We start from the raw sequence: 20,420 nt of genomic DNA, 5'->3' as shown, positions 1-20,420 counted from the left end.
GACAATATATTTTTTTCCACATTTTTTTGTCCTGATTTTCAATTTTCCAAGTAGTTGTTAACTTTACTACTGAGATAATTTTTTTCTTAATCTGTTAAATTAATGTATAAGAGTAATAACTTTTCTAATTTGAATCACTGTTTTATGAGTGGAATACAGAAACTGTTTTAATTTGTTAAAACCTATCTATGTAAATTTTAGTGGGTAAGATTGTATTTATATTTTTGACTATAGGGATACTCTAGAGATTGGAGTTAAAAGAATCCTGTGTTTTTCACATTAGTACCATTTAGTACAGTTGATATTTTTCCATTGTCCTAATAATGCTGAAATTTATGCAAATAAAAACGATGGAAAAATTTGTCCAAAAATATGTCCTAAGAGAACCCCTCTCATTTCAGTTAACTGTGTGTTTACATGTGTGTCCATTAGTTCATGGATGTGCAAGTCTGTGGTTTTGATAACAGACATCATAAATTCACAACTATGTATTTTATCATATTGCAATAGATATTATATCTTCAGTATATTCTTGCCCTTGAATTTTTTCTCCATTATCCTGTTAATGGTTTAAATAGTAGTAAGGTTACTAACATTTTATGTGAATGTGTGTGTGTACCCAGGTCTGTAGTGAACTTTTATCTCCTTCCATGTTGTTCACCTTAAACTTCTTCCAGGTTTTCTCAGGGAACCCTCTGTCCATGTACTTTTAATACTCTTTCTATTACTTAACTTCTTGCTTCTTTATCTTCAACTAAAGAGCTGAACCACCTTAGTTCATGTGCTTACTGTATCATTTCGTAGTTTGATCTGAGTTGAGTTTCTGAGAATGTCTCTGACACTTTTCTGTGAGATGGGAACAGATCTCCCTCCAATGAGCTACAATGTTGATAACAAGTTCTTGCTTATGAAGCATTTACAGTGGTGCTTAATATTTAAGAAGAATTCTGAGGGAGGGTATAACTCAGTGGTAGAGCATGTGCTTAGCATGCATGAGGTCCTTGTTCAATTCCCAGTACCTCCATTAAATTAAATAAATCAACCTAATTACCTCCCCCCCATAAAATTTAAAAATAAATACGTAAAAATAAATAAATTAAAAAAAAGAATTCAAACACCTTTAGTCACTGTTGTTGTTATCATGATCATAATTTAAGATTTTGACTTTTCTCTAAAGCCAGTGTAGACTTTGTCATCTCTGAAGGCAGCATTCATACTATGGTTCATCTTGATACTGAATATCACTCTGTGTGTAAAACGTGATGTGTAACACTTCTGCATAGACAGCACATTGTTCAACTTTATTTGTGTACATTTCATGTATTGTGCACAGAAATGAAAAATCCACATTGATTGGAGGATATCATAATCTTATGAAAAGGCGTAAGAAATTATAGACCCTTAATTTGCTCCAAATACCTTTCCACGGATCTGTCAGAGCACTTACCTCAGCTGATTTGATCCTTACCCCCCTCTCCTCTTCTCACTTTGTGTGAACATAAGAGCTCTTCTCATGGCCTTTTGGTGAAATGTGGTTTCATTTCAGGGACAGTTGACCTTCGAGGATGTGGCCATAGAGTTCTCCCAGGAGGAGTGGGAGTGCCTGGTCCCTGCCCAGAGGGCCTTGTACAGGGACGTGATGTTGGAGACCTACAGGAACCTGATCTTTGTGGGTGAGGATCACTTCCCCACAGAAGCTGGGAGCTATCCTTGGGTGTTTCGCATTTTCCCTAGTGTGCCTCCTGGGAGCCCCTGTTTAGCTTGACTGATCTGCGATCCCTGGTGACTCAGATGTGAAGCTTCCTGATGCAGCATCAGGTGTTTAAATGTACCTTTTCCTCAGAATCTGCCCACTTAGAACAGCCCCATCAGGGCTTGTTCTGAAGCTTCTGTGTTTATAAAGCTCAGTGGCAGACTTTTTATTGTACCCACTTCCCTATTTTCTACCCATGTGCTTTTTTTTTTAATTGAAATAGTCAGTTACAATGTGTCAATCTCAGGTGTACAGCACGATGTCCCAGTCATGCATATATATACATATATTTATTTTCATATTCTCTTTCATTAAAGGTTATTACAAGATACTGAATATAGTTCCCTGTGCTATACTGAAGAAATTTGTTTTTTTTTTAATCTATTTTTAGTAGTGGTTAACATTTGCAAATCTCAAACTCCTGAATTTATCCCTTTCCACCCCGTTTTCCTGTTAACCATAAGATTGTTTACTGTATCTGCAAGTCTGTTTCTTTTGTAGATGAGTTCATTAGTGTCCTCTTTCTACATGTGCTCTTGATTTGGAAGTTCTTGGAAGGGAGCTGTATTTCTGCATATCATACTGTCACTGTATATTAAGAAAGAGGCAAACAGCAAATGAATTTTTGAAATGTTTTTCTAGATCCATGGGTAATGTCCTCAATCCTCCGAACAAAGAACTAGGATTCTGGAAATGTCACAGTAAATCAGGTTTCTTTTTCTTATGTGGAGGGATTTCTGTTTCGCATCTGAATATTTTATCCACTTCTTAGCAAATGAAAGAGCCCTGGGCTGTGGAGAGCGACATGAGAGAGTTTGGGGATGTACCTCGATGTGAGCACAGGTCGGATCTCAGGAGGGCTGAGGGAACGCCTCGGCATTAGTAGTGTTTGGGAGACTGTCCCCTCGTCGGAGAGTTGTGGGGTTACAGAAATGTATTTGTTACTCTGACCTTCGAGAGGAAGTTTTTCTTCTCCGTAACTTGTCACTCTGTCTTTTAACTTGTAAAATGTGATCTTTCCCCCTCCGTGGGTGCTGCAGCTCCTCCAGAGACAAAGGCAGTCGTTACCATGATCTGCCCTCTGCCGTCTGGCTCCTGTGAGTTCGCTGTTACTTGACTTTGAGGGCTGGTTTGTCAGGCTCCCTTGTCCCTCAGTCTCTCCTTCAGGGCGTGATTCCGTTGGATGCTCAGTTCTCAGTCCATGTACATCAGAGCTGATGCCACCTGACTCCAGTTTTTGGGCCTTTCCCAGTTCCATCCTCATTTGCTGTGTTTAGAAGACCTAATGAAAAGATGGGAAAACACTGGCTGCTCTTTGATTCCATCTGGTACCTTACAACCTGCCTGGAGCTGTCTCAGGCCAAGTCCCCTCGGACATTCTACTCCCTGCTTTTGCCACGCATTTCAGGGATGTGCGGGACAGCCAGGCGGACTGGATCTTCAGTAATTGTTGTGTAGGAAAACTTTGGGGACAGTGGACACATCCTCTTTTTCATGCCCAGTCCCTCGTGGGCTGAATACGTGCCTCTTTCAGGCTTTTAGTTTGGCATCTGTGGGTGGAGTGCGTGGTTCCCTCTGAAGGTCCTGCAGTATCTGACCCACGTGTGTTGTGTTGTTTTCACTCAGGTGCTGCTCTACCTAGTCTGGATGTACGCTCTTCTTACTTTCATATTCTCCTCAGTTTGCATGATTTTCCTTCTGAAACTTGCTTTTGACATACACCGTCCTAGGGCTGCAGTCTTTTCCAGTTTCCTTGCTGTGATAATCCACCCATATTTAATGGACAACTTCTGGTGGACTTTCTGTGGAGTAGGGTTACTGGGTAACAGAAAAGTGTTGATGGAGAGTACTTTCCCTCATATTTTTCTGGCACGTACAAAACCACCACTTGAAGCTACTTAGAGTAGTTGGCATGTTCTTAAGATACGAGATAGAAAGGATCTCGAGAGCCTGGCTGATGTGTTTCAGTTGTTGTTTTTTGTCTTTTCCTTTAGGAATGTCACAGATGCATGTCTCAAGGGCACTGTGACAGTATTTTCCCATACAGAGCTGCCCCTCCCCTTTCAGCCTCAGTAAACGGTGTAGGAATTTCTCCTCTGGTTAACTCGTTCACATCGTGGTATTTGTGTTACACGTATACATATACATTGTTGCTGTTGAGTAAACTTGTTGATGCCATGTTTTCGGTCACTGTGTGTGCCGTTGTTCATTCTGCCTAATTTCAGAGCATCTTAGTGAGAGAGCTTATGAAATGGAGTGGTACCTTCAATGATGAACCATTATTTGTCCCCCGTTGAGGAGTCCTGACCCCCTTGTGGAACATCATTTGACCATAGATGCAGGAGTTTTATTTCCGACCTCTCTGCTCTGTTCCACTGGTCTCTCTGTCTCTCTTCATGCCAGTACCACACTACTTGGAGTAGTTTACCTTTGGAATAATTTTGAAATAATTGTGAAACCTCCAACGTTATCATTTTCTTTTTGAAATTTATTTTCATTATCATGTTTGCTATTGAGGTTATTTTGAGATTGCATATGATTGAATCTGAGGATGGATTTTTCTATTCAGGAAATGCTGTTGGGTATGGTGAGAAAGAATATGAAAACGAAGATATGTATGTTCTTATATGACTGAAGCATTGTGCAGACCCCAGACCTTGCCACAACATTGTAAACTGACTATGCTTCAATAAAAATACGTTTAAAAAAAGAAAGAAAGAAATGCTATTGGGATTTTCCTAGGGATTGTGTTGCATCTGTTGATGGCTTTGGGTAGTACTGACATTCTGACAGCATTGACTTCCAACCCCATGAGCTTGGGACATCCTTGCATTCATTTGTGTTTTTTCTAATGTTTTTCAGCTTGTTTTTAGTTTATAGTGTACAAAACGTTCCTGTCTTGTGTAAGGTTATGACAAGTATTTTTTTTATGGTGTTGTAAATGGAATTGTTTTCTGAATTTTCTTCTTGATCTTCTTCCATATATAGAAACACAATTGATTTTTGCCTGTCAATTTTATATCGTGTGATTTTTCTGAGTTTATTATTTTTAGCAGGTTTTTGGAGAATCTTCAGAGTTTTCTGCATGTTAGATCATGTTATTTGTCAACAGTTTGGACATAGAATTGTGTTTGTATTTTCTTCTAATTTTTTTGATAATTTTACTTTTTCTGCTTAGATATCTTTTCTCTTTCTGCCTGTGTGTTCTTGCTGGGACTTCTAGTAATATATTTATTTTTAATATTTTTATTAATATATTTTTATTAATAAATAAGAGTGAGAGCAGGTATTTTTGTCTTATTCTTGATCTTAGAGGAAAAGCTTTAAATTATTCATTGTTGAGTGTGATTTAGCCATTTGCTGTTAATAAACGTCTAACGTTGAGGTATTTTTTATTTGTTCCTAGTTTTTTTGAGTCTTTTTATCACGGAAGGCTGTTGACATTTGTCAACTGCTTTTTCTATATGAATTAAGATGTTAATTTTTTTTTTTTTCATTCTGTTAACGTGCTGTATTACATTGAAAGATTTTCATATGTTGAACCATCCTTATATTTCAAAAATATATCCCCGTTTGTCATGGTATAGAATCCTTTTAATGTGCTGTTGATTCCATTTTACTATAATTTTGTTGGTGATTTTTGCATCATTAGTCATTAGAGATTTTAGTTTCTGGTTTCTTGTAGTGTCTTTGTCTGGCTTTGGTATTAGAGTAATTCTGACCAGAGAGAGGGAGTTTGGAACTGTTCCCTTTTTTTTTTTCAATTTTTGCAGAAAGAATTTAAGGAAGGTTACTGCTCTTAATTGTTCTTAAATGTTGGGTAGAATTCTGCAATGAAGCTATCTGGCCTTTTTTTCAGTGCTTTTTGATTAGTAATTCAGCCTCTTCACAATTTATAGGTTTGTTTATATTTTTAACTTTATCATGATTCTGCCTTGGTAGGTTGTGTTTCTTTTAAGATTTTATCCATTTCTTCCAGGTTTTCCAGTATTTAGGCATAGAATTGTGCTAGTATTTTCTTCTAATTGTTTTTCTTGAAATCTGTTGTAATATCCCCTTTTATTTCTGATTTTAGTAATTTGAGTCTTCTTTCTTTTTCAGCTAGTCATGTAGACAGGGTGTATCAAAGAACCAACTTGTAGTTTTGTGATTTTCTGTAGGTTTTATTCTGAATTTCATTTACCTCTTATCTTTTTTTCCTACCTTTTGATAACTTAGGCGTATGTTGTTCTTGTAAGATCTTTTTCTTTTGTTTGTTTTTTGCTTTTGAAATTTTTTAATACACATGGTAGACCAGGACTGCTTTCGTGTATTTGTTTTCTCTGTCCCTACTTTTTTGATATTTAATTAACATATCACATGTTGTGACTTTAAAGGGTACAGTGTGACAGTTTGGTATACATTTATATTGTAAAATGATTTTCTCAATAGGTTTTCTAATACATTCTTCCATTCATTTAATTACAGTATTTTTTGTGTGGTGAGAATGTTTAAGGTCTTCTGTCTTATCAAATTTCAGTTATATACAACAGTATTGATAAGTATAATCAGTATACTGCACATTTGATTTCTAGAACATTTTCCACTTACATATTAAAATTTTCCTCTTTTGACTAATATCTTCCCATTCTACCAGCCCCCAACATCTACTCTGTTTTTATTAGTTTGGCTGTTTTTTATTTTTTTCTTTAAATAATGTGCTTCCCACATAAATGAGATCATTAAGTATGAGTCTTTCTCTCTGACTTAATTTACTGAGTAAACATTTTCAGTGTTTAGCCATGTTGATACAGATAGCTGAATTACCTCCTTTTTCATGACAAAATAATATACATTATGTATATCTATCAGATTTTTTTGTACATTTATCCTTTGGACACTTAGTTTTTATCATGCTTTGGCTATTTTAAATACTGCTGTAATGAATGTGGGAGTGCACATGTCTTTTAATGGCAGTGATTTCATATAGAAAATGCACATTATATATTTTTTTTAGTTTCTCTTATTGAAGTATAGTTGGTTTGCAATGTTGTGTTAGTTTCAGGTGCAAAGCAAAGTGACTCAGCTACACATATATATGTATATATGTGTTTTTTTCAGGTTCCTTTCCATTATAAGTTATTGTAAGATACTGAATATAGTTCCCTGTGCTATGCAGTAGGTCCTTGTTGTTTATCAGTTTTTTATACTAGCCTGTATCTATTAATTCCAAATTCCTAATTGTCCCCCTCTTCCTCATTATATGATTTTTAAAAAAAGATGTTTTGAGGGACCTTATACTGTTTTCCTTAGTGACTGCACCAATTTACATTCCCCAAAACAGGTGCTAGATTTCTGTTTCTTCCCCATTTTCAACAACATTTGTCCTCTCTGGTCTTTTTGATGACAGTTATTCTCACAGGCACGGGGTAACATCTCACTGTGGTTCTGATTTGCGTTTCCTCCTGAGGGCATCTCTGCGAAATTGGGAGGCTTCCCCTCAGTTCAGTCTCAGTGCATTTAAGAGGGAGCCAGGTAGCCAGAGGCAGCAAGTTGTCCTGAACTTTCCTGCATTGTTTGGTTTAGTGTTTTCAGAAGCTTTTTTGTTTATTTATTGTTGTTATTTGTTTGTTTGTTTTCTTAATGGAGGTACTGGGGATTGAACCCAGGACCTCCTGCATGCTAAGCATGTGCCCTACCACTGAGTTATACTCACACCTCCTCACCCCCTGCCCCCACCATTCATTGTTTTTAGTTGGGTTCCTCGTGGTTTATGAGTGTCTGTGGTTTACTGTTCTGCCATCCTGCTCACATCACTCTGTATGATTTTGTTTTTCCTTGTAGATTTGTGTCAGCAAATGTTACGATATGGTTTTTAGTAGAGAGGCCAGCTAAAGAAATCCTGTCAGTTTAATAACAAGGAATGTTAACCATAAACATTTTATATATCAGTCAACACATTTCTTTTTTTTAACTGTGTTATGTAATTAATATTTTAATTAGTAACATTTTTTCCATTCACATTTTTTTTTCTTTTAATGGAGGTCTTGGGAATTAAACCCGGGACCTTGGGCTTGCTAAGCACATGCTCTACCACTAAGCTATACCCCCAAACCCCTGGTTCACATTTTTAACTAATGTAATCACAACTTTAAAAGGCTCAGACTTTGGCAAAAACTTCCTGCCAGCCTCGATTCCCCATAAAACTCTGGTCACCCAGCCAGGATCTTCATTCTGAAATCGTGGTCTCCCTGCTTTCCAGTACTGTTGATACCATAGCTGTGATCTGTGTGTGTGTGTAAATGCATCCATCTCCTTTTGATGACCTTTTTCTGGTTTCTCCTTCTGGTTTGTGCTAAGATGATTATTTCACAGTTTCTGGGAATGTTATATATGTGTTCATTGAACATATGTATAGAAATGGAACTTTTGGCATATTTAGTTGGACACATTACATATCAAATAGTGTAACAAATATAAAGCTACTGTCTCTCTACAACATTTGAATCTTTTTCATTTCTCTCGCATACCCATAATATAATTCTCATAGTTAAAAAAGGGCCAGTATCATGCTACTTGCTAAACCAGTTCTTCTTTTCTCTCAAGGTCAGTACGTTAGGTGCAGGTGTTACAGGCACACAGATGCGCAGTCCCAGGCTGTGCTCCCACGTGTACATGTGCCCCGTGCTCCACTCGGACCCTCTCTCCGTCCTGACCTTTCCTCACACAGCACCTGGATGTGGTTGGAAACACTATTAGTTGTTAGCACATGTGAGTTGTTCTCTTGAACTTCCCAGTTTCCACAGCCTTCCTTCACCCATCCCTCCACCTTTCACATGACTCACACTATAAAATGACCCGTATTCATCTATTGAGCACCTTTCTCAGGACACGACCCAAATCATTATGTGTAGCCACGATGACTCAGAGACCATTTTCAGGACGGACGGCTGAATAACTGTATTATGCTCAAGTTCTTGCATCTCCCTTGAAGGTTTCTTCCTAAACTCCTGATGTTTGTTGTCATACTATGTAATCTATACTGCTTGGGTGGACGGTCATGCTTCAGAGTATGTTTTCTCCATCTGCTGGTCCAGGGTCCCATCTTGGTTCAGTCACTAATTTCTGTGTCCATTGGGGTTTTGTACGTAAACCTGTGAGTCTGCTTCCCTTACTTGAAAAATTGTGATAATTTTCCTAATGCCTTTAAAAAAAGTTAGTACTGTTAGATGGCTTGGAACAGTGCATTTTTGGGGGCAAAGGTATAGCTCAGTGGTAGAGTGCATGCCTGCCATGCCTGAGGTGCTGGGTTTAATCCCCAGTACCTCCATTTAAAAAAAAGAATATCTTAATTACCTCAACCCCAAAAAAGATGGAAAAAAAAAAAAGGATGGTGCATTTTTATAGTAGAGTCAAAAGTTACTGCTGTGTTAAAAGATATATTAATATTCTATCATGTTTATTATGACATCCCTTTGTTTGCATTATAACTTGAATGCTTTGCTATTGCAATTTGATCTCAACAACATTGTTTCTGACTGTATTAATAAATTTACAGATTGCTCACTCTTTTTTACATACATTTTGGAGCCAATGAACTGGATATTTCAGGGCACTGCATAGGTAGGGAATTACTCTACTTATTTGCTGTTATCATAACTGCAGAATATTTTACTTATTAATATTTGATTTGACTTGCAGATGATGGTTTTTCAGAATGTTATAGACTTCTTCATGGACATTGTTTTATAGGAAGTATTTAGAAAAATATTTTAGGTTTTAAAAGATTGTTTTGTCAGATTCATAATTTTCTCTATGCTTTATTTGTTTCCCAGTTCTAAAATGCTACTCATTCAGATTATTCATGAGATATGCTAGTTTTGGATTATTTACTATTACAATATATTGCCTGTTCTTTAGCATTTATTCATAATAAGTATACAAAATATAAATAGTATAATAATCTTCATCAGTTATGAGCCAGCAGTATGTCTACACTGGTATGTGCTTGGGGTTATGATGGAAAAATACACTTTGAGAGCTAATGGAAATTTGTTTGAGTGTTTTTGTCATAGGTTATTTGAAGCTAGGGTGCCCTGAAATTATTAGAATTTCCTCTGATCACTTTCTTTAGTAAAGATTCTTACTCCTTTTCTGTTCCTAAAATTTTTATAACGGTAGGTAGTTCCGTCACTCTGTTTGGTATAAATACTGGTTTTAGTGCACTGTCGTGTATTTAACATGAAACACTTTGTTATGAATTGTAATGTCTAGGATACTTACGGTTCTTTATATCTTGTAGATATCTCTCATATACATCTGATCAAGAAATTACAGCTAAAATCAAACTCCAATAGAGGAGAACTGTTCCAAACAGTGTTGTTGGGAAGACATCAAAGGATTGAAATGAAACATTTTTACCTCAGGGTCATCCAGGAAAATATACCTGACTTTGAGTCACAGCAGAGAGATGAGTTAAGAAATGACAAAGGAATGCCTGTAACCCGTAATGAAAGTCTCACTGATGAGAGACACCAGCCTGGTACAAGTGTTGCAGGAATCGAGCCTCTTGAAAATACGCTTGTGTTAAGCTTTTGGGATGAACTGCGTATTTTTAATGGTGAGGAGAACATCGATGAATTTGTTCAAGCTGACCAGAGAATCAGTAGTAGTGTCTTCTTTTTACCACTTGAAGAAATTTGTCCTAGTGTCCAGACCATTATTTCTAACACCTATGGGAGTGGTTTAATGCATCCTTTGATACTGACACAAGGCCCGAGGGCCCACAGGGAAAGACCTTACCTGTCTGACGAGCGCGGCCAAACCTTTCAATGTAGTTCAAAACTTCGTAGACATCCATTAATCCATCCAGGAGAGAAGTTATGTATGTGTGATATATGTGGGAAGGTCTTTAGTCAGAATTCAAAACTTATAAGACATCAGAGAATTCATACTGGAGAGAAACCTTACAAATGCAATGAATGTGGCAAGGTCTTTAATCAGAAAGCAACCCTTGTAGGTCATCAGAGCGTTCATACTGGAGAGAAGCCTTACAAATGTATTGAGTGTGGCAAGGATTTTAGTCATAAAGGAAACCTTGCAAGTCATCAGAGACTTCATACTGGAGAGAAACCATACAAATGTAATGAGTGTGGCAAGGTCTTTAGTCATAAAGGAAACCTGGCAAGTCATCAGAAAATTCACAGTGGAGAGAGACCTTACAAATGTAATGAGTGTGGCAAGGTCTTTACTCATAAAACAACCCTGGCAAGTCATTGGAGAGTTCATACTGGAGAGAAACCTTACCAATGTAGTGAGTGTGGGAAGGTATTTAGTCATAAAGGAAACCTGGCAAGTCATGAGAGAATTCATACAGGAGAGAGACCTTACAAATGTGATGAATGTGGCAAAACCTTTCATCAGGCCTCACATCTCACAAAACATCAACCGATCCATACAAGAACAAAAGTGTATAAGTGCGATGTATGTGGGAAAGTATTCCTTCGAGGTTCAAACTTTGCAGTTCATCAGAGAATTCATCCTGGAGAGAGACCTTAACGACTTGATTGCCACGCCACCCAAACCTGGGTGGCCATTGTCTTCAGAGGCTCCCCATCCACACTGGGCGATCAAGGTGTTAAAAATGTATCTTCTGTGACCTAGGCTTTTATGAGAACTCAACCCCCTCTCAACCTCAGGTAATCCATACAGGAGAGAAGTTACATATATGATATATGTGACAATGTCTTTGCTAGAAATTTGGTCTCTGCAATTCATCAGAGAATTCATACTGGAGAGAAATCTTTCATCACAGCTCAAACCTCAGGAATCTTTAGAGGAGAGAAATTACATAAATGTGATATATGTGGCAAAGTCTGTAGTTGAAATGCATACCTTGCAATTCAATCAGAGAATTCATACTAGAGAAAAATCTTACAAATGTATTGAGGGTGGCAGGACCTTTAGTCAAAAAGCAACCCTTGCAAGTCATCAGAATTCATAGTGAGGAGAAGCCTTTCAAAAAGGAAAGAGTATTGAAAAGCATTTACTCAGATCTCAACCCTCACTACACATCAGGGAATAGATGCAAAAAAGAAGCCATATTAATGTTGTGATACACCTGGGAAGGTCTTCATCCAAAATTCACTGTTTAAATTCCTGGGAGATTTCTCATGGGGAGAAACCGTGCTATTATGAGCGAGGCAAACTGTTACTTAACACCAGGTAATCCAAACTGGTCATAGAAATGTATGTCTCAGTGTCTTCCGTCAAAATTCATATCTCAGGGTCCACAAACAACATTACAAATCAACTATGCTTCAATTAAAAAAAAAAGATCCACCAAAGAATTCATAGCAGAGGGAAAACTTATCAAATATAATGGGTGGGGCAAATCTTTCACTGTACTTTGAAGCCTCACCTGTCATCAGGTAATCCGTATTGCTGAGTGACTTTTAAGCAAGGGATTTAGCAAGAGTCCACATCTTTGGCTTCATTGGGAAGGTACCACTGTAGAGAAACGTGATAAATGTACGTAGTATGACCAGGCCTTTAGACAAGGAATTCATTCACCAAAGCATTCTGGAGATTCCCTCACAGAGGCCGTGAATGGGAAAAGCCGTCACATGGGGCTCACTTCTCGCCAGTCATCGCTTAGTGCATGCTGGACAGAACGTGGCACGTGGGCTGAATACGGCGATGTTCCACATTGCTGCTCACTGGTCACTGGATCCTGGGGTATTTGTCTTGGAGAGAAACCATAGAAATGCAGTGTGTGGCAAAGGTTTTACCCAGAGATCACAGGATGGGAACATACGCAGTGGTAACTTCCCCAGTGCAGTGAGAATAGCAAAACCTGTCCTTGAGTTTAAGTTTTAAGCAACAGCAGAGAGTCCATTGAAGAGAAACTATAAAAATGCATGACTAGAGGCTTTGTTCTGGCCTCACAATACACTAGATGCCTCAATATACACGTTTGAGAGAAACCACACAAAGCCCTATGTGTGCTAAGGCTGGTATCTGAAGATCAAGGCTCTGAAACGAGGATTTATTTTGTGGAGCAACGTTTCAGGGGCAGTGAGTGTTGTAAAAATTTCCATCCAGTAGCCACATGTTTAGTGTCAATGAGAGAATTCATACAGGTCAGAAACTATAGGAATATATGGAACATGGAAACAAATTGACAGCACATCCTCGGGGTTCACTGGGGAGAGTCCTTACAAGTGTAATGAGTTAGGTAAGTTTTTTGAGCAGTTCTTACAATAGACTACGTACCAGAGGATCCATACTAGGAAGAAATAAGCCTTTGGTTTTGCAGGATTAATCTGAGATATACTGCAGAATCATTGCACGTCACAACATGTTCAAACTGATGACATGGTGTGTATATGGCAATTGTTTGACTTTTCTTGAAAAGGCTACAGTACTATTAATGCTTTTCACCCTGAAGTTTGAGGTCGGTTGATCTTCAGTACAGGCCTTTCATCATGATCCCAGGGAAGGACTTGGTAAGATGAGGGGGGCCAACTTCATTAGGTGTGGTTCACTCGCATCCATGTTCCCTATAAAAATAAGGACTCTATGAATTATCCAGTTCAGTAGTGTGTGAATTAGCAACTGGGAGGGGCAGGGAAGCTGTAAAACTGAAATGACTCATCATACCTATTATGTACAGTTTGCTTGTCTGTAGGTGGATCACAGTGGGTTATAGGACAGGATGCTCTATCAGCTTACTGTGATCGGAGCAGCAAGGACATTAAATGACTGGTCTTTTCCTTGGAGGAAAGTGATAGGTTCCTCGGGACTGAATATGTGGTAGGAATAGTGCACTGGAAAAGTTGGTCACTTTCTGCATTGCATGGGAGAGGAGGTTGTAGATATCTGTATTTAATGAAAAATTAGTCTTATTCTTGGAAATTGAGGGGAGAGCAGTTACCATGAGAGGAAAACGTAGTGAAAAGTACCAGAATTGTGTGTTTATCTGTAGGTTTCGCATTTAACTGCTGCCATGACATTTTGCTACGGTTTCATTCCGAATGTATCTTAAGTCTCTTGTTTTAATTAATAAAATTGAATTATTTTTCATAACGATGGATGAATTATGTACTTCCACCAACACAGTTTTATTCTGTCTGGGTCCTTTATAACGGAAGTTAACAGTGCACTTTTAGGCTCTCAGGATTGAAATAATCTGTAACTATTTCTTTCCATGATGGAATCAGAAACCATACAATTTGGAGATTAAATACTCATAATCTGTCCTTGAGTTTTTATCTCCAACTCCGGAATATTTATGTGGCTTTAATGAAAGTACCATAGAAGTGCATTTCAGACTCTGTCTTCTGTCAAAGTACACCCCCCACAAACAAACAAACAAAAACCCCAAGCCCAAAAAACTAGTAAATTTAAAGATCTGATTGGCTTTCTTGAATCATGGAAGGGGCTGGATCGGGCTGTATCCAGTAAATAAAGAGGTGTTCAAAGGAGCTGTACAACATAAAATGCTTTTATAGGTAGAAACTAGGCAGGATAAGAAAGTTAATACCAAAAGAAAAAAATTCTTTTTGGCAAGGTTACCTTTTGCTGAGGGCCAGAGGGCATAGGTCTTGTCCAGTCCATGACCTCTGTAGTGTTGTTCATGGAGTTCCAGAGTGATTGCTTTAAGGTCACATTCCTGGGAGGGGTGTGACTGCAATTAAGTCTTGATTTGCTGTCCTGGGGGCAAACAACTCTGCCCTGGGACTTTTCTTTTTTAAGTGCTCCTTAAAACCTGCTCCCCATTCATGAATATGCAATACAGGAATGTAGTTCTTCATTTTCTTAATTGTGCCAAAAGAATACCCATGGTATGCACCTGGATTTACCTGATGGGAAAATCGGACTGTGGGACCTTCCTGAGTCCAAAATCCCCTCTGTGTCCCATTTCTTGTGTGTAGAAAGAAGGCTTTGGTCTTCTAGGCCTCTCCTGAGTTCCAAAGAGCAGGCTCAATAGTTAAGGATCAGAAGAATAGAGTCAAAGGACTCCTAGGCCCTCCTGAAGGGATATAGGTAACAATCTGAAGCATATCTTTGAGTTATTCTGCAGAAACTTAGGACCCTTTCACCAAGTGAGGATGGGGGTGTTGACTGAAAAAAACAAACAAACAAGTAGAACTGACAGCTGTGAGTTCTGTTTCATCTGGGGCATACTGAGGACTACACCCGGGAGACAGCCTCCCAGATAGCTCTGAGGAACTGCTGGGAAGAGGTGGGGAGAGAGGTCAGTCTACGTATGGTTTTGGTGAAGGGGCATACGTACAATGAAGCACATGTTTTGGCAGAAGGTTGCTGCTGTTGACTAGAAAGTTTCTAGTAGTCACAAGGAGCAGATGTCTCCATTAGTGATTTTAGATCTTTTCTAGATAGGAGAAGATACAAGACATTGGATTCATAAAATCTTACCAACATGGCTAGTTAGAAATATTGTATAATAACAGAGTAACGTACCTAACAAAGTTCACTAAGTTTATCCAAGTCACTGCGTCTTTTTAAAAATGTGGTATATTTTCTTATATTCACATGTATGCTACACTAGGAAATTGTGCTTTAACTGGAAAATATTTTAAATGTGCTAATTTCCTTATGTAAATGTTGTCATGTTTCCATGGATTCCCACATCTCTATGGATGAAATGTTTCACATGTGATGTGATAAAGTATACTTCATAGTAAACGTTAGCTGACAGTTATTGTCATAAAAATACTGAAGGTTGAAATGAAGTTATTGTGTATTTGATAATCTATTGTCACATTCTTTAGGGTCCATATTAAAGAGATTATACCTCCCTGCTAAATGCCCTTAGAAATATTGCAACTTAATTATTCTTGAGATAGAAATAAATCCCAAGTATCTTCTGAAGACTATGTATTTTACAGGCTCTGTTATTTATACTTGACAGAACGTTCAGAATTGAAAAACAAAAAGCTAAAATATATTACAATTTGAAAATTAAGTGAGACTTTCTAATTACCCTCATAACAAACATCGTCAACTTGAAATTACATTGTGTTTAGTTATTATATAATTCTGTGTAATTTCATAAACAAGTTTCTGTGAAAGATATTTAAAAGTAATTCTAACAAGTGTGAGAGCAAGCATTTTAAAGAATAATGGAGATAAAATTTTTGTTTTTTGCTTTCTGAGTTATCTATATGAGATAATGGATGCTGACTAAGTTATTACAGTAATTATGTCAACGTATGTTTAAGTCAGAACATTATGCTGTACACCTTCAACTCACACTGATGTATGCCAAATACATCTCTAAAACTGGGTGGGGTATTGTGGTTTTAAAAGGCAAATAAAACACTTCGGCAAAGAGAAAGTACAACGCAATTTATGACAGTTAAAAATATGCATTTAAAAAAAATAAATGGTTAGTGACAGATATTATCACATGCCTTAGTCCTCCACAGACCCCAGGTTTTGTCGCTGAGTCTCTGGAACTGGCCGCGTCTTGAGGTGGTCTCCGGGCCGAATGAGGAATAGAAAGGAAAAGCTGTTCTGTGCGGTGTCAGTATGAAATGGCCCATTCTAATCAGGAAGAATTTTGTATTTCTCATTCTAGCTCATAATACAGAGTCAAGTCCAGCTTTAGTTTCTTTAAGCTACTTAAGTTAATTCTAATTACAAGAAATGTTCCCGGATCCACCACCGGCCCACAGCGACCACCTGCAGACCCACGTTCCAAAACCACTGAATTGCTTGAGCCTCACGAGTAGGACCTGCGAGGTACCTGCTGGCAAAAACAACTTTTTATTCAAACCATTTTAAATTGTTAGAAGGAAACATCTAGTTTCCACACGACTGTAAGCTTTTACCTTAAAACTCTTCCCGACAGTAGCTTAAAACAAGTAGTTTCAAGTTACGGGGAAGCACCATTCCCTCCCCGCCCTCCGCCCCGCCCCCCGGCGCTCCCGGCGCTTCCTCGCCCCGCCCCCGCCAGGAGCGGCCCGCCCAGGCCCCGCCCTCGGAAGTCCCGCCTCTAACCGCGCGCGCAGTTTCTTACGGAACCGGAAGTAGGGAATGTGGAGTGAAGGTCGAGCTGCGGAGGGTATGTTTCTCGTTTCTCGTATAAATCTGTCCTGGGCGGTCCCCCTTCCTTTATTTTCAGGCTGTGGGAGTCACAGCGGACGTAAAATCCTAGTATTCGGCCCTCCGGCCACGTCAGATCGGACGGCGCCGCTCCAGGTCGGGGATCTTTTCTTTTGGTTCTGAAACCGTTCTGAGGCTGGTTCCTGCCCTTGGTTTTTCTGCCTTCGTCACGGAGAAACTGCCTTTCGTGATATTTTCCCTCATAAAAACCTTCGTTCCCTCTGCTTCCCCCTTCCCCCCATGTAACGTCCTCTTGCACGAGGTGGACTCGCGCCCCCAGCCTCGCCCTCTCGGCCCCTGGAGAGCAGCGCCGGCCGCCCCTTTCTCGTGAGGCCGCGTCCTCTCCCGGGTCCCGGGATTCTGGGGAGCCCGGCCCTCTCCTGAGACCCCCTGCCTCCCAGCCCCTCTGTCCCGCGTCCTCCTCAGTAGTCAGCCTTTCCCCCACCCCGCGTAGGGGGAGGTGACCTGGGCCAGCCGTGTGACACTCAGTGTTGTTACGTTCCAAATTCCACCCCTCTGGAAAACGGCCTATTCCTGTAGGAGAGGACCTTATTCTGTCTCCATCCCTGTAAATACGTGGGCGAGGAGGTTCAGGAGAAGCAGAGACAGAAAACGACTGAGAGAGAAACAGAAACACTGAGGAGGAAGAATGAGGGAGAACCAAAGGGAATGTAGAGGACGGCTGAGGATCTTGCAGAGAGACAGTAAAATAAGAGAGTTTAAGCCTTAAAAGTAGTAGGTAAGTAAAACAGAGAAGTGAATAAAAAAGCCGGATCCCCAGGGATTGAAGAGAAACGTAGGGAGCGGGCCCCTGCATCAGCGGTGGGAGGCGGAATAACAGTTGTGAGGTACTTCACACAGAGAGTGGGGGCGAGGAGGATAAAAGAGGTGGAACCGTGGCCTTGAGAGTATCACGGTGCTGGGAGAGAAGGAGAGGAAAACTATTGACTAGAAGAGCAGAGGAAAAGAGCAGGAAGGAAGCATAGGCACCTGGAGTGCCAGAGAGTGGGGAGGAAGGAAGGGAAGATGGAAGAAAAGGGGTGTAACTCGGAGGGCAGAGGGCAGCAGTGATGGGGGAAGAAAGAGGCAGAAATACATGGAGATTTAGGGCAATCAGAAACGTAGGAGGAGAAGCATGAAGAAGGGGAAGAGGAGTAGGGTGCAGCTCAGGGGTAGAGAAAGTGTTTTGCATGCATGAGGTCCTGGGTTCAATCCTTCGTACCTCCATGAAGATGAATAAAGAAATAAACCTAACCCCCCCCCCCAGTAAAAAAAAAGGGGGGGGGAGAAGTTGCAGAGTGGGGCAGGACAGGAGTGAGGGAAGAAATAGAGGGGAGGGCAGACACAGCAGGAGAGTGGAGGGGAACAAAAGAGACAGATAAATAGGGAAAGAGATAAACAGAATGAAATGGAAACAAAGCAGTGCAAGTGGAGGGGGAAACTGGATCCAGTGATGAGTTCTTAAGTTGTGATACACTGATTTGTGTTTTTAGAATCGATACATTTAAAGTTTGTTTGCTTAAATTATATAGATGAGGATGAGAACTGTCTGTAAGGTTTGTGTATTTTGTAATTACTTGTATGAGAAAATAACTTATATTTGCAATTCCTGTTCAGCCAGGGAGCAGTGTGTTGACTTAGACAGTTGTGGTTTTCCCCCTGTATTTCCTGACACAGGGTAGACGACTAGGGAAGAAATGGCGATTCTGTCACCACATTTAATTCTTTTTGTAGCTTTGAGTATATCTCAGTGCATTCAATTTCTTCTTCCCTGTAAATAATTATTAGCTTCTGAACTAAGTTTTGTATTCTACTTGTGATTCTTTTCTAGAAATTTTATATCCTCAATTTTTTTTTAAACTTTGACACCAGAATTTTTAGGTTAAAAATAATTCACAGGTTACTTCTTTTTATTGATTCAGATTCATTTGACGCCTGTGTCCTTTCCCTCTTTATCTTATACATTGGAAACGTTCTTTGGTAAGTAGTAAATAATTTTAGACCATTTTGATGAGTACTTGGTAAATATGTCAATGATCATTTATGTTAACAGTCAAAAGTTAGTTTATCTAGTTAGTCTTATATTTAGTTTTTTTCCCCCTGTGTGTGACCTGTTAAAGTAGTGAGCTGTGAGGTGATATAAAAATGTTGTCTCAGGTCCCTCTTGATGATCTTTGCAAATAGTGGAGGATGGGCTGGGTTGACTTGGAAGCATCTTCCAACAGAGCCCACCTGTTCATGATGAAGTTTGCTCAGAGCTTATTTCTAAGCTGACCCTTTTCAGTGTTTTCTGCACCAACAGCTATATTTTCCCAATTCAGTATTTTTAAGTTATTTTACTATAATTTTTTTGGAGAAGAATTAAATGCTTGGTATCAGTGTGATCAGATCTTGAAATAGTAGTTTCCTTTGCTCAGGCACATGAACGATGGTTCTGGTGTTTTAAGCTGCAAGCAGGATAAGAACAGACTCTGCCTGCTGGCCTTCTAGGTGACCGTTCCAGTGTTTATTTACACCCGGGTCTGTTTACGCAACCTGGACTATCTCATAAATGTGTCCTCTCTGGGCCTCAGGGAGCCTACTTGTAACAAGGAAATGAGCGACTAGACCGGAAACTCTGAATACGAGCAACACCGACCCCTGAAATGTTTGTTGGGAGTGGGTGTATGTCTGTGTGTGGCAGGTCTTTTTGCAGAGTCTCCAGGTGTATTTAGAATTTTAACTGGGTCCCAGTCCTCCCAGAATGAAAAAGTAAAACAAATGCTAGGATGGAGACAGTAAAAGTGGCCATAGTCAGATGTATTTCTCTGCATTAAGTCTAATTTGAGGAGAGTTTTTATCAGTCCTGGCACTCAGACCTCCACTGGCTCTTATTTGTCCTCACGACCAAATCCCGACTCCTTACGGGCTCCACAGCCCTGTGTCATCCTCTGGGCCCTGCCAGTGTCTCCACCTCATCCTGGGAGCTCACCCTGTTCTCAGGGATCACTCTGCCCTGGTCACAGTCACCTTTGCTCTGTTTTCAAACACTGAAACCTGCTCTGTCTGAGATCTCAGTTCCTGTTCTTACCTTTTGTCTTTGAGTCACCATGGCTCAAGCCCTTTGTCCTCCCTCAGGTCTTAGGTCAGATAGGTCTCCCCGTCCCCTCCTGACACTGTCTTTCACCCTCACCAGATTTTATTGCCTCTGTATTAATCAGTCACCTTCATCAGAAGAGCCCTTCTCCATGGATTATTTGGAGCCTTTCCCATTCTCCTCCCATTGAAGGGCTCACGGTGTTCCTCTTCCTTCCAGGATGGCTGCAGCACCTCACTCTGGGGAGGTGATTAGATGCTGGGGCTGTGGGTTGGGCCGAACGGTCCTCAGGGGGGACCAAGGGAACAGGGTAGGTGATGCGGATGGTTCCCATATTTGTTCTGCACGTTTCAGCTCTCATTGATCCTTACCCCGTGTGGCTACAGAATTGCTAAAAAGATGACTCAGAGATGTAGAGAGTCCTAAAAATCCCAGCAGAACTGGTGCCCTCATGCAGTGTCCTGAGGTGTCCCCATGTGT

The 20,420-nt window shown here is 39.8% G+C and overlaps 3 protein-coding genes across 10 annotated transcripts in view; 2 read left to right on the top strand and 1 right to left on the bottom strand.

The window, feature by feature from the left end:
* The window catches only part of LOC123618794 (zinc finger protein 836), a 29,973-nt gene extending 14,501 nt beyond the window's left edge, over nt 1-15,472 (top strand). For 2 of the 4 annotated variants that reach the window (XM_045521842.2, XM_045521841.2), the window contains 2 exons: nt 1,547-1,673; nt 10,035-15,472. In XM_045521842.2, the coding sequence (XP_045377798.2) occupies nt 1,640-1,673; nt 10,035-11,290 (1,290 nt within the window). In that variant the 5' untranslated portion in view covers nt 1,547-1,639 and the 3' untranslated portion in view covers nt 11,291-15,472. The remainder of the gene's footprint in view (nt 1-1,546; nt 1,674-10,034) is intronic. The other 2 variants (XM_045521843.2, XM_074369189.1) reach the window with 1 other exon arrangement.
* Nucleotides 15,473-16,206: 734 nt separating this feature from the next.
* LOC141578567 (uncharacterized) lies at nt 16,207-18,758 on the bottom strand. Its single transcript, XM_074369199.1, has 2 exons — nt 16,779-18,758; nt 16,207-16,505 (listed from the first exon to the last, which is right to left on the bottom strand). The coding sequence occupies exons 1-2, from the start codon at nt 17,679-17,681 to the stop codon at nt 16,482-16,484; spliced, it is 927 nt and encodes a 308-aa protein (XP_074225300.1). The 5' UTR covers nt 17,682-18,758; the 3' UTR covers nt 16,207-16,481.
* LOC105074471 (zinc finger protein 480) overlaps nt 16,760-20,420 on the top strand; it is a 44,071-nt gene continuing 40,410 nt past the window's right edge. For 3 of the 5 annotated variants that reach the window (XR_012508946.1, XR_012508945.1, XM_074369196.1), the window contains exon 1: nt 16,760-16,823. The gene's annotated coding sequence lies outside the window, so the exon portion shown is untranslated. Of the gene's footprint in view, nt 16,824-18,786; nt 18,845-20,420 lie in introns of all 5 variants that reach the window. The other 2 variants (XM_074369191.1, XM_074369192.1) reach the window with 2 other exon arrangements.

Source organism: Camelus bactrianus, chromosome 9, assembly GCF_048773025.1.
Source record: "Camelus bactrianus isolate YW-2024 breed Bactrian camel chromosome 9, ASM4877302v1, whole genome shotgun sequence".
NCBI lineage: Eukaryota > Metazoa > Chordata > Mammalia > Artiodactyla > Camelidae > Camelus > Camelus bactrianus.
This window is presented reverse-complemented; position numbering and strand designations above follow the sequence as displayed.